The sequence below is a fragment of the Penaeus monodon genome, chromosome 1, assembly GCF_015228065.2.
Source record: "Penaeus monodon isolate SGIC_2016 chromosome 1, NSTDA_Pmon_1, whole genome shotgun sequence".
NCBI lineage: Eukaryota > Metazoa > Arthropoda > Malacostraca > Decapoda > Penaeidae > Penaeus > Penaeus monodon.
The window spans coordinates 18,994,820-19,013,690 of NC_051386.1; the positions used below are offsets into that span (position 1 = coordinate 18,994,820).

The window sequence follows — 18,871 nt, forward strand, 5'->3', positions numbered from 1 at the left end:
GCAGTCTGTCAGCGCCTCGAGGGCGAGGCGAGGGTAGGTGGCAGAGCGGTGTGACATCTATAAATAGTGAAATCTGCCTGAGCCAGGGGTGACACCATTAATCAAGGAGGCCGGCTAGGCAGCTGCTGACCTCCTGGGTCATGACCTCACCTTCGGCGATAACGAGAAACGCCTGGAGGGAGTAGCCGAGGGCAACAGCTGTGTCCCCACGCCCTAGGCTGGAAGCGACCCAGAAATTCCCGAAGGAGTCAGTCCGAGTCCGTTCCTTGAACCGCGAACATCCCCCCAACCCATAGGAGCTGACGCCGCCTCCGCCACGTCTACCGCGTCAAGATCCATTTTAATCTACGTGTCTGTTCCCTCAATAAAGCTGAGAAACTGAGTTTTCCTCTGGACCTGCCAGATAATATAGTGGTATTCTAGTATAATTCAAATTAGAGACCATGCAATGGCCCTCGCTGCCGCCAGTTATAACTGGCGGCAGCGAGGGCCGTTGCATCCTTTTGGCATGCAACACGGACACACCACCCCTGAAGAAAATCCGCTCGACCGCTAGAAGACATGTCAAAGAAGAAAAAAACACGTAAGTACACGTTTGGGCCCCCTTTTCTTATTTCTTTTCCCTTCCTTCTCCCATACATGTGTTAAGCCGTTGTTTTTTTGTTGGGTTAAAAGGTGCTAATGACAGCAAATGGCACGTTCTCACACTATTCCTTTCACCTCAGATCGCATTTCCGTGTGATCGAGTATGTGATCATTAAACATGAATATCGTTCGTTAGTTAAGTAATTAATTATTTTCTCTCGTTTTTAGAGATTTATATTGTTTCATCTGCAACGAATTTAATGCGTTCGTGATTTTTTCTTATCACGAATATCATTTCATTTGATCTCGTCTCTTTTCTTTTGCTTGTGGTCACTTTGGAAGAGAAAAGGTTGTTTTCCCGTCTTGACCTGACCTCACTTTCTCTTTTCCCGGTCGGTGGCGACATGGGGAGGATCAAAATAACAGCTTGGTTCCCTGTAATTTGGTTGTTTCGTTGACGCCTTGGGGATTAACTTAGCATTGTTACATTGCTTTGGTGACACGTTCTATCGGCGCTAGAACGGAGCTTGTAACGCAATCATTATTTTGAATATAGCGTAGGATCTTCCCCCATATCATAGTGCATAGGATTGCCCGATATTGCCCCGGGGTTGCATAAACGCCTAATAGATCTGCGTCTCCGTTGTTCGAGAGTAGGTACAATAATCCGAAGTTATTCGTTCGATTGCCAACTTTGAGTCAGTGTGACCCGCGGTTACGTCTGTTAATTAATGTAGGACTAGGGTTTAAGCTAGAATCATTATTCGCTTATTAATCACACCTTTCTCACCCTCTTGAAGTCGCTTGCATGTTTTGGGTATACTCCAAGCGTTTGTGTGATTCGTGAAAATTTATATATTCTTAGGGAATTTTGCGAGCGCCCATCACAGATACGCAGAAGAGAGCAGATTATTTATATTCTCTGGCTCGAGTCGCTTCAGTCATATACGGCATTTGGGTATAGGATCCCCCCGTTAATGAAGCCTGGCATGCCTAGCTAGACATGTACCTCGGCAGTTCAGATTTCAGACCCCGTGAAGATTTGCTTGTTAAATAGCTTGCGAATATTTTTTTTCATGTCACCATTTATTCATGCATACATTCTGTCGCATATCATTAAATGTTGAATTCATTGTGGTAGTTGAAATAATCTTAAATAGCTAGCATTGCTAATGTACTTCAGTTTTGTTATAGTGAAGGTTAATATTCGTGTTTGTGATTCATTCTCTGTGTGAGGTCAGTCTTGCTTTCCCTCTCATTCATGCTAGCTGTCACTCACACACGCATATACACAGACATTCACCTCACTCACACATGCAGGACAAAAGACACTGAACCTTTTCATTAACAGGGTTGGTTGCTTTTCTTAGTGCCGGCGTAAAGATTTATGAGGTATCTCTTTAGCCCGCAATTTTGTCTGTCGTGACGAGTGGCTCGTACATGATGTACAAGTTACATCTATTTCTACTGTGGTTCAAGTAAATCCTTGAGGATTGATGTCGTTTCCCTTATCTACTCTCATATCTATCAGAGACGGTTGGTAGTTCAAGCCAGGTCCATGCGGATCGCTACTGACGTCTCCCTCTTCTATTTTCTTCTTTATCTTTGTGAAAATAAAACACAAAACGAAATAAATTAAATACCAACATTAAAAACTGCAATTTTTTTCATAAATAACCGGCTAGTGGTAGTTAACACCCCCTCTTCTCTGTTGCCTTTCTTTTTCTCTTACTCTAGCCTTTACGTGTATGATCTGGTTCCCCGACTATATATTGCAGTCGGATCGACATAGCACCGAAGGAGGACCCTTAGGATGCTGTGAGAAGGACGTCATCGGAAGATCGCCATAGGCCTGCGGCCAGATGTCGTCAGAGCAGGTGTTAAGCTATAATAGAATCTAATATATGAGTTTAGTTCCCATTAAGTTGGTGTTTATTAGTAGAGATAGCGATGATTATGAAGTTTAAGTTAAAATTTCTCAATTTTCTACTGTATGAAAAGGCGTAGAGAGAGAGAGAGAGAGAGAGAGAGAGAGAGAGAGAGAAGAAGAGGAGAGAGAGAGAGAGAGAGAGAGAGAGAGAGGAATAGGGAGGAGAGAGAGAGGAATAGGGAGAGAGAGGAGAGGAATAGAGAGGAGAGAGAGAGAGGGGAGAAAGGAGAGTTTAAAATTTCTAAATTTCCTTAAAAGGCGGGGGGGGGAAAAAAAAGAAAAAGAAAAAAAAGGGGGAGAAAAGAAAGGAAAAAAAAAGGGGGGGGGAAAAGGGGGGAAAGGGGAAAGGGGGAAGGAGAAAAAAAGGGGGAAAAAAAGGGAGGGATGGGGGGGGGGGGAAAAAAAGGGAAGAAAAGAAAAGGGGAGAAAAAAAAGGAGGGATGGAAAGGGAAGGAAAATAAACTTTTTGGGGGATAAAAAAGAAAAAAAAAAAAAAAGGGGGGGAAAAAGGGGAGGGGGAGGGGGGGGGGGGGAAAAAAAGGGGGAAAAAAGGGGGGGGAAAAAAAGGAGAGAGGAAAGGGAAGGAGGAAAAAAAGGAAAGGGGAGAAGGGGGGAAAGGGAAGAAAAAGGGGGGGGGGGGGGGGAAGGGAAGAAAGGAAAAAGAAAGAAAAAAGGGGAAAAGAAGATGGGGGAAAAAAGGAAGTAAAAAAAAAGGAAGGAAAAGAGAGGGGAAAGGAAGAGAAGGAGAGATAAGAAGAAAGAGAGAGAAGAGAGAAGAAGAGAAAAGGGAGAAGAAAAGGAGAGAGGGGGGGGGGGAGAAGAGGGAGAGAGAGAGAAGAGGAAAGGAGAAGAAGAGGAAGGGGGGAAAGACGGAGGGAAGGGAAGGAGAGAGAGGAAGAGGGGGGAAAAGAAGAGGAGAGGAGAGAGAGAGAGGAGAGGGGGGGGAAAAAAAAGGGGAAGAAGAGAGAAAAGGGAAGAGAGAAAAAAAGGGGGAGAGGGAAAGAAAGAGGAAAAGGAAAGAAAGAGGGAGAAAAAGAGAAGGAAGAGGGAGAGAAAGAAAAAAGGAAAAAAGGGGAGAAAAAGGGAAAGGGGAGAGGAGAGAGGAAAAGGGAGGAGAAGAGAGGGAAAAAGAGAGAAAAAAGAGAGAGAAAAAGGAAAGGGAGGGGGGGGGGAAAAGGGGAGGGAGGGGGAAGGGGGGGGGAGGGAGAGAGAGGGGGAGGGAGAGAAGAAAGGGAGAGAAAAAAGGGGAAAAGGAAGGGGAGGAGAGAGGGGGAAAAAGGAGAGGAGGGGGGGGAAAAGAGGAGGGGAGAGAAGAGGAAGAGAGAGAGAGGAGAGAGGAAGAGAGAGAGAAAAGAAGAGGAAGGGGGAGGAGAGAGAGAGAGATGAAGAGAGAGAGAGAGGAAGAGGAGAGAAGAGGAGAGAGAGAGAGAAGAGGAGGAGAAGAGGAAGAGTAGAGAGAGAGAGAGAGAGGAGAGAGAGAAGAGAGAGAGGGGAGGGGGAGAGAGAGTAGAAAAGGGAGTGAGAGAAAAGAGAGAGAGAGAGAGAGAGAGAGAGAATGTCTTTGTCCTTTGTTAGAACTATATAACTCTTACAATAAAGAAAAGTGTTATAATAGAATCTAATATATGAGTTTAGATGTTGCGGTCTTGAACGAAAATTATTAAGTTTAAGTTAAAATCTCTCAATTTTCTGTCTGTATGAAATAATAGGCCTATTCAATAAAATATTATAATCAGATCAATTTTCATAAGGAAATGCCTAATGTACATGTTAAACGTGAAGAGGATAGATAAATGAACATATGGATTGATAGATTGACAGGGGAAAGAGAGAGAGATTAATTTTGATGTAATCTGTTAAAAAGTGAACAGATAATAGTAACTAGGTAGAAACTTACTAACATCATCATCATCATCAAGGGGCTAACGCCGACGGGGGCGCATGGCCGCATCCACCCTTCGCTTCCAGCCACGAGTATCCCTCGAGGCGAATCTCCAGGCAGGCCCACGGCCCATCTCTAATTCCTCGCGACAGGTCTTGTCGAGCTGCCCAAGCCATGATCTCCTGGGTCGTCCCACAGGCCTCCTCCACCCAGGATTGTCTCGCAGAGAGACAACCTGATGGGCAGGGTCGTCCACAGGGAAACGAGCTAGGTGCCCATATAGACTGAGTTGGTGATCCCAATTATGCAAGTAACAGATCCCATGCTAGTCTCACGGTGTAACCGCGGTTGGACACGTGGTCCTGCCAACTGTACCCCATGATCCGGCGAAAGGACTTGTTACAAAAGGCATCAAGACGAGACTCCAAGACACTGAATAGCGTCCAGGTTTCGCTTCCATAGATTAAAACTGGTAGTATCAAGACCTTGAAGACAAGCAGCTTGGTCCTGCTGCATAGATACCGACATCTCCAAATGCTCTTGTTGATCGAGTTCATGGCTCCTGTTGCCAGACCAATCTGTCCATTGACTTCTTGGTCTGACAGCCCAGAGATATGGACTACGCTACCAAGGTATGTAAAACTCTCTGTAACTTCAACGTCCTCGCCGCAAGCATGGATCGACTGAACAGTTCCCCAAAGTCCTGAATCTTGGTCTTGGTCCAGGAGACCTCTAGGCCTAAGGGCTTTGCCTCATTGCTAAATACATCAAGAGCCGCCACCAGTGACTCCAAGGACTCCAAGATAGGATAGCAACACCATCGGCAAAGTCAAGGTCTGAGACCTTGATATTGCCTAGTGTTGCTCCACACTGACTTTGGGTAGTAGCCTTGCCTCCCCATGAATTAACAGGGACACATTTTACAGCACTTTTAGTACCGTTATAAACACTTGCTATTAGGCCAATAATCTGTGTCGGAATTCCCCTGAGTCTCAGGATCTCCCATAACAATTCCCAATACACAGAGTCTAATGCCTTCTTGAGTTACCACCCTATTAGTCTACTCGAGACAATAGGCAAAATTTTCGAAAAACTCATAAACACTCGACTAAGCTGGTATCTTGAAGACCATAACCTTCTCTCACACAAACATTTTAGCTTTCGCTCGCATCACTCGACGCAGGATGCACTCATCATCACAAACTACATAAACAACAAAGACTGACGACTAAAGCCTGTTCTTGTCACAAAAGATGTTGAGCAAGCCTTTGACACAGTCTGGCATGCTAGCCTGAAGTGCAAGCTGTGCAATTAATTTAACCTCCCACCTTTGATTAAAAAACTGCTCTGCAGTTTTCTCGATGATTGCAGACTAAAATTAAAATTACTAAACAAAGTTTCAGGCACCATTTCAATGAACACTGGAGTACCTCAGGGCAGCATACTCAACCCTACACTCTATACATTATACACAAACGACCAACCAGACCCCACACACATAGACTCACTCACTATCCTCTATGCTGACGACTGTACAGACTTAGCTCAACACAATGTGCTTTCAGGTGTCGTTCAGCGCATTAATGACGAACTGGACACCGTCTCGAGATGGGAGCATAAATGGCGTAATACAATAAAAACAAAAGTTCTCTTTGTAAGACCACAAAAATTTCCTCCTTGCGACATTTACCTCAACACCTTCGACAGACTACAAGCACCTCTCCAAGTCAGATCCTCTTGTAACATCCTTGGTTTAACCTTTGATACTTACTTTTGATTTCATTTGCATATCAATTCAAAGGCCGCCTTGGCAAGCGGCCCAACGCACGAAGCTGCATCTATACAAACCTCTGATCAAACTTCTCACATACACACCACATGCACTCACACAAACAGCATACACTAACAAGCGCAAACTCCAGCTTGTTCAGAATAAAGCACACAGATAGATCTATATAGTAGATTGGGATCCATTTATTACAACATCTTGGCCCATAAGTGACTATTTCAGGAACAGAATAGCCAAAGTCAGATTTCAAGGTCACCTATCACAGCATATGCCACTAGAAAATGGAATGCGACAGGGTAGGGTCTTCAGTCCAGCTCTTTTCGACACCCTAATGCCCTGTATCCTCAACATACACCTCCCAGTGGGGTGCAAGATCATCTCCTATGCAGACGATTTTGCAGTCATCTCCACTGGACCACACCACCTAAGTAGAGCACAGCACTGTTTGGACCTTATATCTGAGGAGTGTTGTAGGACAGGACTAAAGATATCTGCACCCAAATCCAAAGCTAGGGTTCTAAGACAAAATGTTCAAGGCACAAGTCTGAGAATCCAGGAAATGGACTTAAAATGGGTCCAGGTCTTCCAATATCTTGGGATAAGGATTGACTGGACCCTCTCCTTTCATAAGGAGGTCCAGTACCTGGCTGACTGAGAGCATGAGAGCAGAGACTGGGAGACACATAGGAGCTAGACATAAAGTACATGCCATCTGTCCCATTGTGGACTATGCTTCTGTCTCCCTGATTAGCGTAAAGCCAAGATTAAGAGAAAAATTGGAGACAGTCCAAAATGAAGCTGCTAGCATTATTCTGGGTACCCCAAGGTGGACGAAGGCCATCAACCTCCTCATGGAAGCAAACCTTCTCCCCCTGGACTCATGAACTGATCTAATGGCAGCTCAGTTACTTTCAAAGGCCATCCAGGCACCCAGGAACACAAACATGAGACAAAAAATACTCAGATGCCTTGAACAAGACCACAAGCTGTTTGCAAACAACTGGCTGTCTCACACAGCCAGGGTATTGATATGCTATTAGCTCAAAGAACTACTTGCCAAGAGCATGGACTCCCCCCACCCCGACTTTACTGAAGCCCCTCCGTGGGCATAAACCTTGATTGAGTTCTCTGTTTTGAGCTTGTCAAGGAGAAAGAATCAATGTCCCATGTCTAGTCTAAAGGCAGAAGCCAAGAGGGTCATTGCAGCCATCACTCCTCCGCGTAGTAGAACCTTCACGGATGGATCAGTCGATCCCTTAAGCCACAGTGCAGGCGCCAGCTTTGCAGCAAGGGATGCCGCACAATCCATGAGTGTAATAGACAAAGTCTCCTCGCTACAGGCAGCGGCAGTTGCGATCATGGGGGCCTTAACACACATCCCTGAGTGAAGGACATGTAGTCATACATACAGACTCCAGGGCAGCCACTGAATCAGCAAAGCAAAGCTCACCCAAAGAACATCTACCTCCTGACCACTGTGCTTACGATAGCGCAGCGGATTCTTGCTCAGGGTAGAATTGTCATAAACTGGTTCCCTAGCCACATAGGTATCAGAGGGAATGAGCTTTTTGACACACTTGCTGACATTGGCAAATCCCATGATCATACAACCTAGCCGAAAAATCTTATGGCAGAAGTGTAATGCCATAGCTCGTGCCTTCCTCCTGTGGCTCCACAGAGAGAAAATGAGATCCTCTCCTTTGGCCAGATGGTACTTGGACGCCACAAGCTGTGAGCCACTGGCACTCTGAAGCATCAACAGGGGTACCGAAGTCATTCTAGGTTACCATTGCGCATGGCAGATTATAGAGACAATTGATTATGCAGGCAGGTGTTATATGCATTGTGCCGAGCCGAACGCCGTGTTGGTACATTACTTACAGAATTGCGAACACATACAATTCCTGAGACAGGGAGCACCCACAACAGCCGCCGGGCTGGTAAACAGATTATGCCGCGGAAATGCTACAAATAATGGCCTTTTGATTATTCTTTCAATGGTTCGTATAACCTGGAAAGCATGCAAACATCACTGAATAATGATTGGAATACATTTTTTTTTTTTCTGGTGTTAATACGAAACCTGTGCGAGGCTTTAGTGCAAAATCTCATGTACATACCCAGACGCACACACCTGCATGATTTCATTTCACCTATCCTAAGATCATGTTCAAAATTATTACTCTGTGTGTGGTTTCCCTTGAATATGATTCACTGAATATATATATATATATATATATATATATATATATATATATATATATATATATATAATATATATATATATATATATATTTATGTATATTATATATATATATTTATATATATATATATATATATATATATATATATATATATATATATATATATATGTGTGTGTGTGTGTGTGTGTGTGTGTGTGTGTGTGTGTGTGTGTGTGTGTGTGTGTATAACCGTGGAAAAGTACTCGAAGTTTGCACAGATTTTAACCGTATTCATAACATGTAGAAAAGGCATATATCTTCGTCAGATATATTCGAAACCGGTTAAATGATATCTTGTACTGTGAAGATATTCTTTCTCATTCATATCTTTTATACGTTACACAAATTTGTTTATCAGTCATGCTTATATAAATGCGTTTCTTGAAGTTAAACACTAGACCACCAATAGTATATTACTAAGATCATCATTGTTATGCAACCACGCGTATACAAAAACATGTTATTTAAATACACGTATACAAAAATTACAAAAGTACGTTATTCAAAAATACGTATACAAAGGTATGCACCTGCCTATGATATTCAAATACTTATACAAAATTATGTTATTCAAACATGAGCATACATAAGGCCTTAATTCCGTGGACAAAAAACTGTATTACAACACTAGAAACTGTCACTAATTTCATTCGCGACTTCCCACAGGCCGGTCGCGACAACAAATCTGCCAATGTTCCTACGCTGTCGCTAAAGGCTCGACTCCAACCCTGTTCCTAAGACTCGTGCTTCAGTTGACTAATCTGATTTTATTTTTGAATTATATTAAATCACCAACCAATGTTTTACTGATATTACACCAGGAAATAGCAGTATATACAAGTTCTTCGTTATCAACATCTTAACGTTACAAATAAAACGATTTAAAACTACCGATATCAGTTGAAAATACGCGGGCCCTAAGCGCCTTCGTCTATTGACATCGGTTTCGGACGTCACACTCCCTACACTATTTTTAATGTCAATTTTTATTAATTGATATTAATTACATTTAAAAGGATATATGTGTTTACGCCTTCATATTCAATTATATGTACACAAAAAATATAGTGATTATATAGAATATAATATAGATTTCTGTAATATTATTTTGACCATTCAAACACATTCTGTGCATAAAATATAAATCTGCCTGAGATACTTCCCGTATCTCATTCGTCATGGAACACTTTTGGAGGCCTGAATATGCCAAAGCATGAAAGAAAATGAGCATATGTATGATTTATAAATATATATATACATATACATATATATGTATATATACATATGTGTGTGTATATATATATATATATATATATATATATATATATATATATATATATATATATATATATACATATGTATATATACATGTATATGTATATATATATATTTATAAATCATACATATGCTCATTTTCTTTTCAATTTCCATTTATGATGGGAATATGTAATGTGATATAATATAAGATATTCTACATATATGACCATAATGTGATCCTATGAAATATCTCTCAATACTTAGGCAATATGGGAAAACATGTGAACATTTCACCAGATCATCATGCTCTAGCAACAAAATATTTATCTTGAAAATCAACACTACTATCGTAATGAAAATGCTTTCATGTTAATAAGGCCATGGCTAAGAGAAGAGCGAAACCTAGGTTTATCTTTCGTATGCCTACGCTTTTGATTAACACATTTCTATGTCATGCACAGGCAACAGTAGTCATTATTGTTTTTATTATATCAGTCATGCTTTAGCCTTGGGCATATTCAGGCCTCCAAAAGTGTTCCATGACGAATGAGATACGGGAAGTATCTCAGGCAGATTTATATTTTATGCACAGAATGTGTTTGAATGGTCAAAATAATATTACAGAAATCTATATTATATTCTATATAATCACTATATTTTTTGTGTACATATAATTGAATATGAAGGCGTAAACACATATATCCTTTTAAATGTAATTAATATCAATTAATAAAAATTGACATTAAAAATAGTGTAGGGAGTGTGACGTCCGAAACCGATGTCAATAGACGAAGGCGCTTAGGGCCCGCGTATTTTCAACTGATTTCGGTAGTTTTAAATCGTTTTATTTGTAACGTTAAGATGTTAATAACGAAGAACTTGTATATACTGCTATTTCCTGGTGTAATATCAGTAAAACATTGGTTGGTGATTTAATATATATATATATATATATATATATATATATATATATATATATATATATATATATATATATATATATATATATACACTTACAGAGACGCAAATTCATTTAGTCTAGCATTAGGTGCAATAATATCCTCATTAACATCCTCATCGTTGATGTTAATGACACTGATCTCAAAAAAAGACTGGATCGAGCAACCCATTGTTCCATCTCCTGAAACTCTGAAGCCAAATTTGATTTCCGCCATCTTAGGAGGTCCAAAAGTCCTGATGTAAACAATGTAGTGTACTGGCTGCCGTCACATTGAAGATCCCAAGTTGCAGCGCGTTTGCTTGCACTAACCGTACGGGATCAAAAAAGAGTTAAAGTACTTCAAAGAAAATAACATTTCACAAGTGCTCGCTTTGTGCCTACCTGGTTTTATACTTAATTTTACAAGCCCAAGATTTGACTTGGTCATCTCTAGGCCACAACTCGAAACGATCGAATATGACAGGATTTCATTCAAAGAACTAAGTTCCTGTAACACAGTTAGCTAAAATTTTATGATAATGAAAGCTAGATATTGATTTAATGAAGATTTAGCAGTCTGAACACTGACACTGAACGCCGACAGATATTAATATTTGACTTGGCCTCGCGCCTTGGCGATGGGCTTCCTCTCTTGACGAAAGGATAGGCACTTAGCAGTTGACTTTCAACTATCACAGATAATTAGCTTTCAATCTCACAGGTTTCCGAAAGATCTACAAAGACGCCAGGAATGGATGCAAAATCTTCGTAGAGAGAATTATAATCACTCATGCCATGCCACAGTATGCTCACAACATTTTGAAGACTCGTGTTTTGACAAAACTGGGCAAACAATTCGTTTGAAACAAGATGCAGTACCAACCATCTTTGCATTTCCATCACACCTGATAAAGGTATGTGTAGCTTGTATTCACGAATGTTATTGATTCTTCCAATTTTAACTAATTGCCATCAATTTCTAAGAGTTCGCGTATACGTCTGAATAGCTGACCGATTCAAAACGTAAGTATATGGTACAATAGAGCCACATATCCTTCTTTGCTTGTTCAATCCTGCCAAGACTCGCGATCTTCCATAGATGGGGTTGAAGCAATTGCCAGACAGCATCACTTAACCATTAGGCCTAGACATTCTTGGCTCCGATGTAATGCAGGGCACCGAAAAATAAGCTAAAAATGACACTGTTCATGTGAATTCTTCTATCCAGATTCCCTAATGAGGTTGTGATGTTCACGGCCTCCATGACGTCCTGAACTACGTCCATGGCTTCCTAACACGCGCTTTGGCATTTTTGCACCTCCTAAGGTGCCCATGCCGGCTTCAGATCACAACTCCAGTTGCACGATCCAGTTTTTTGAGATCAGTTTTCATAGTGCAGCATTAAATTTGAGCTTCCTATTTTCTTACAGTTTCAAACCAGGAAGAGGCGCTCTCATCAGAGGTGCAGGAGTTTATATATGACTCAGCCTCCCCATAAATAGGAGCAGAGTCGTTTTTTGACGGCGGAAATAAGGCCTAATGTTTCTGTGCCTTTTTAGAAGTATGCCAAAAACACGTTCACTCGATATCGGGAAAATTTGAGGTCAATGGAACGACATGGTAAGAATTTCTAACGTGTCCGAGTCATATGACGTGGTATTGACTTTGGTGGGGTGAATGTTTTCAAAATCATTCTGTACCTCTATGATTTAACCTTACAGGCTCAAAAATATCAAAGAAAAAATGCGTATCTTCATTTGTTGATATATTTTATTCAATAAGACAAGTAAATGCATGTGATAATTGAAATTATCCATTCGTCTAATTCGAACACGGAGCTCACTCGCAGTAGATACGATCAAATGCAAAACCTCATGTAATAAGAAAAAACTGTATGTGTGTAATAAGAATATTTAAAAATAAATCCGAAAACACATTTTAAAGCCTTGCGAAGCGAAGTGTAGTGTGTATAAACAGCGTAAATTGCAAAGTAGCTAGGTATTTTTTCCATTTTATTTGAAGATTCCGCAATGGTTAAAAATCATACCTGCATCTTAAGTAATTTAAGGGTTTTCTATTAACTTAATGTGAAAAAAAAAATCAATATGTCTTTCAGTACAAACTACATACACTACGCAAATGTGTTCAGAGCGCACAAGTGTACGCGCATGATAAATTCCATCAAAATGCCCCTCCCTTTGCTCTTCCCTTGTGTGACTCGTGTGTGAGCAGATGTGCCTGTACTTTGGAGGAATATTGGCATCTGCAGAATATCGGCTGCTCTCGAAGCTGACCGGCTTGTTTTTACCAAAGCGCTTAAATAGTCGCTAACTGCTGCAGGTAATAGTTCACTTATTGTTTACTCTAGTTCATTTCCGTATTCCCTGTGTTCTCAAAATTATCATTTGCGTGGAGTTATGGGATGTATTAATTTTACCATATCACAACATATATGATTATACTCCATACATATGTGCACACACACACACACACACACACACACACACACACACACACACACACACACACACACACACACACACACACACACACATATATATATATATATATATATATATATATATATATATATATATATATATATATATATATATATATATATACACGCGTTATTTATCTAGCATAGGATGTGCTCTAATTTCATCTTGAAGCTTGTTAGAGTAATTTATTTTTTAAGTGATCACAACTAAAGTCCTTTTCATAACATCCCGAAACCCCAAACTGTATTTGATGTTTCGTGGTCGCAACAAAATAAGGGATCATCGAATTTTTTTTTTAATATATAACGTTTAAGAAACGATTATTGCACATAAAAACGTCCAACGGAAAACCATTACTATTTAATGTTCTTTTTTTTTCTCTCTCTTTTCTCTTTTAGAAACAAAATATAATTGACGTTTCAAATGTAAAAAATACCTGACTCCTCTGAAACTCATTTTGTTTATTTACATAACACCTTCGCATCGCAAGGCAATTAAAAATTAAAAATATGTTTCTTAGATTGAGACAAAGCGTTTTTTTTTTTTTTTTACTGTGCATTGCATCTTATCGTATCGTATATAGAGCCCGAATCTAATTCCAGTAACATCTGCTACTTTTAACTACTCTTCATACATGAATTTAAACAAAGAAATATACTATATGAGTCATACTTTATGTATCACCTTGTAATACAAGTTAACAAAACGAAAAGATGTTTCACCAGGTTCTAATAATGTGCACGTAAAGGCAGACATGTTTGAGGATGTAAAAAAAAAAAGAAAAAAAAAGGAAATAATGCTTAACGGACAATTATCGGATATTTGAAGAATAACCTAAGTCCTGTACTGATTATCTTCTAATTATTTCCAGATTATCTTTTATACGATGGGACAATTTATTTATTATACCATACAGGTTTATTCTCCAGTTTCCTGGTTTGGTAAACCATGATTCATTGATCCCAAACTTCATGGTTAGGATAGAGTGAATTTGCGATTCAGGTTCTAAATAAGGAATGTCATATATGCTGAAAAATCGACAGATATGAAATCTTGACTGATTGTAGAAACATCATTTCGATATCTGACTCAACAAATTCCCGTGTTCTCGAAATTATCATTTGCGTGTAGTTAATATGGGATATACAGTTGTGCCCATGTATGATTATATAATATATATATCATGTGTGTGTACACACACACACACACACACACACACACACACACACACACACACACACACACACACACACACACACACACACACACACACACACACACACACACACACACCATCTGCATATTATTATTATTATATATTATTATATTTATACACACGTACGCACGCACGGACACACTCACACGCACGCATACACACACATGCAGGTCAAGGCACACACACACTCAACCAGACAGACATACATATATATGTGTGTGTGTGTGTGTGTGTGTGTGTGTGTGTGTGTGTGTGTGTGTGTGTGTGTGTGTGGTATATTTATATATGTATATATAAATATATACATATATAAATATATATGTGGGGGCCGCGGTGGCCGAATGGTTAGAGCGTCGGACTTCAGACTGTCACGACGGCAATCTGAGTTCGTGGGTTCGAGTCACCGGCCGGCGCGTTGTTCCATTGGGCAAGGAACTTCACCTCGACTGCCTACCTAGCCACTGGGTGGCCAAGCCAGCCTAAGTCAGTGCCGGGTAAATAGAGATGGTGACTCGATAAAAATACCGGGCGGAAGGCAATGGCAACCACCGCTCTAAATTGCCAAGAAAAATCATGGAAGCCCATGATCGTCAAGGCCGCGGTGGCCGACTGGTTAGACCGTCGGACTGTCACGACGGCAATCTTGAGTTCGAGGGTTCGAGTCACCGGTCGGCGCGTTGTTCCTTGGGCAAGGAACTTCACCTCGAATGCCTACCTAGTCACTGGGTGGCCAAGCCAGCCCAAATCAGTGCTGGTCCCAAGCCCGGATAAAATAGAGAGAATGATTACCTAAAAAGGTAAAACCGGCACTCTCCGTGGAAAGGAACTGGGGACCCTACCACGTACTCACTCCAAGAGCATCACAACATGAAAACTACAATTAAGTATCATGCTGTGACCACGGCGGCTCAGACATGAACCTACCGTTAAAAGAAGAAAATATATATGTATAAATACATATGTGTGCGCATATCAATTTTTATATTCATGTTTATATTAGACCACACACGCAAATATGTACACACACACACACACACACACACACACACACACACACACACACACACACACAAACACATATATATTTACATTTATATTACATATGTAAATAGATAGAAGATAGATAGATAGATAAATAAGCATACACAAATATATATACGCGTATATATATATATATATATATATATATATATATATATATATATATGTATGTATATATATAAACACATTAACAAATATATGTACACGCAGACACACACACACACACACACACACACACACACATATATATATATATATATATATATATATATATATATATATATATATATATATATATATATAATATACATGTGTGTACATATATATGTATGAATATATGTAGTAATTATTCGCCTATGGGATTGTGTTTGTGAGAAAATTATTCGTTTCATGCTTGCTCAGGCACTGAGTCAGATGTAAAAATTTAAAGAAAATGTTCACTTACAGTAACATTACCAACTTATACTTCAGATGTCTACATGTCAGTCTATATATATATTCATATCCACAAGTGTTTGTGCTCTCCCAATAAATTGTGAAATTCTGTTGTGCTCACACTGATAAAGAACAAATTGTATCGTTGCGATCGTTTAGAAATTTATTTTGTATATCCAGTATGTTTCTCCATCGCATGTCTTAACACCTGCAATCGCCGTGGAAAAACAAATTTCAATTTAAATTTCAATTTCAGGTGACAGATAGATGATTATCACAAGATACGTAGGGATTAGGACAACAATAACATTGTCATTTTCCCTATTATGCCATTTTGTGAACCCAGTAAAAATGGCTTGACACACGTCACGTGAAACCTTGGTCTGCAACCACCGTGCCACGTGTCACGTACCATCTGTCATTTGCCACGTGCGACGTGCTACCTTCGTGTAAAAGCGGCCAAACAAACGTACCTCATTTCAAGGGTCATGGATGAAGAGAATTCATGCCTTATCCACTGCAATTTCAATGTCTTTTCTTCGGGAGTACATACACTCCAATAAATCCACTAGAAGTAAGAACTCGTGCAGGTATATCGATAGTACGCTTGCGTCTGAACCAAGCGGGATGAACAGCGTTGTTTCGAACTGTCTACGTCTACATATATATATATATATATATATATATATATATATATATATATATATATATATAATATATATATATATATATATATATAAGGATATCACTCAACTACAGAAACCTATAAAATCAGCATTATAAGTCATTTACCAGTTACGAATACCGTTAAGGGCGATAACAACAAAGCTTGTTTCCTGTATTTGTTTGGAGTACCATATAATAAACAAAAAATCCCTTGAATCAGGCTAAGCATAAAAAAATCGACAGGAGAGAGAGAGAGAGAGAGAGAGAGAGAGAGAGAGAGAGAGAGAGAGAGAGAGAGAGAGAGAGAGAGAGAGAGAAAAGTTACTCATCGTCAAAAAAAAAATGGTTTGTTTACATCCCCAAATGCAATCGCAAAGCAGCAAGCGGACGTTTTTTTTCTGAAAGTCACAGGGATTGGTGCTGTTCTCGACCCCCTCCCCCCCACTTATTCCTTTCTCATTGTTGGCGTTGGGGAGGGGGGCTTAGTAGACAGAGACTAATTACCTCTGCCTTGGACCTCAGCCTTCGCCTCAACTAATTTTGCATGGTCTGTTCTCTTCCTCCTTTCCATTTCCTTCTCTTCTTCGTCCCCTTCTTCTGTCTACTTATCCTAATCGCAAACTCGTTTTCACCCATTTCGCTGCAATACTTTATCATAATGCTATACTTGTGGGTTTCGTCCCCGCCCTACCGCTAATGACCTTAGATGTTGACGCGGTAGAATTTTTTCAATAATGTTCTCATGCCAAAACTTGCTCTTTTGTGTTGAAATGGTCTTTAGTTTTTTCATTCCATTTACACAGAAATGGCTCCGCTTAGTCACCAAGCGTTTTTTTTTGTCCTGTGTCACCTGATTCATCTTTGATTTTTAGTAACATTCTTTGTAATTATTATTTTCTCTTTATTATTCGTATTATATTGAGGACACGGCGAAAATCATAGTATCAATATTAATAACAAAAGTATCGATATTAATAACACTATAACAATAAATACATTAATTAATTAATAACAGAAATCTCAGGAAAAAGAAAACGATTTACAAATTATGAGTCCTTGGTGGCTGAGCACGTATGGAGCCTGTTTGGGGGAAAATACAGTTGATAGTACATAAACTCGGGGTCGATTGGTTATTAAATATAATTAGTATACTTTTCAGGTGTTTTACACACACACACACTATATTTTTTTTTCTTTTTTTTTTTCTTTTTTGTCTGAAATTCAGAGTAAATTATGAAAAAGTTTATTTAATGCTTGTTCCCTATTCTATATTTTTGTCTCAGTTAATGTTTTGGTAACTTCACGCTCAGCATTAAGACACAAAGTTGGTGGTTTTGTTTTTTGTGTATATTTTGACATGTGTGAGTTTCTCGTACGTTGTTATAAACATGTATGTTAAAATATGTACTTATGAAGTATATATTATGTTCACATTATTTTTTTCTTCTATTACTCAGAACACCTGCCTTTATTGATAAAAAAAATAATAAGTTTGGGATTATTTTAATCCTCTTTTCTTTATCTTCATAGTTTATTCAGTTTTCCTCGGAAAATTTCGATTTTAATCTTATACCTCTTCAACTGTAACATCAGAAATAAAATATCTTTTAGTATGCTTTTTATCTTCATGAAATAACGCTATAATAGAGATGTACAGAAAATTAAATGATCTTTTCTATTTCTTTTTACATTCTTTCGCCTGTTTAGTAATAAATGACCGATGAGGTGTTACAGCCATGAGTAGTAAGTTAAGCCTTAGTTATGAATTGAGATATAAACAATAAGTTAGGATAAAATTAATAAGTTACAACATACAGCAAAATATAGGATATAAGGCATAATTAAAAGACATTTGGGAGAAGTAATGAGTTACCATATGAATGAAATAACCCTTATTGAATTAAGCCATAAAAATGAATTAGGACAAATTTATTGATTTTTTTATGACGAGAAATATGTCAAGATACAAGTAATGACTTCGTTAGTAAGTAATAAGTTAGAATACAAGTAATAGTATAGTAATAATCACTTGGACATACAGACACGGATCTAATCTTCACTTATTTTTACCCAGTGAATTTTATTTGAAAATCAACTCGTAACATTCGAGTGAGGGAGAAAAACAGCAACATAAACCTGTAATCATTTCCGTATCTAAACCCCATTATCTGGAAACGAACGTAGATAAATAAAAAATTGACTCGAGTGAGGGAAAATAACTTAAGCCCGTATCTGGAAACGAAAGTAGATATATAAAAATTATTCCTCTTTTTCGTTAGCAATGTACAGGATGGTGAAGGTCTCTCTGGCGGTGCTCGTATGCGTGTTAGTTGGTACGACATTGTCAGCTTTCGTACAGCAATTCGGTTCTGTGGGTGAGTTATTT

General features: G+C 39.1%; 1 protein-coding gene across 2 annotated transcripts in view; it reads left to right on the forward strand.

Moving 5' to 3' along the window:
• The first annotated feature begins 12,825 nt into the window (after positions 1 to 12,825).
• The window catches only part of LOC119598305, an 11,541-nt gene continuing 5,495 nt past the window's right edge, over positions 12,826 to 18,871 (forward strand). For both annotated transcript variants that reach the window (XM_037947996.1, XM_037948051.1), the window contains exons 1-2: positions 12,826 to 12,966; positions 18,765 to 18,860. In XM_037947996.1, the coding sequence (XP_037803924.1) occupies positions 18,767 to 18,860 (94 nt within the window). In that variant the 5' untranslated portion in view covers positions 12,826 to 12,966; positions 18,765 to 18,766. The remainder of the gene's footprint in view (positions 12,967 to 18,764; positions 18,861 to 18,871) is intronic.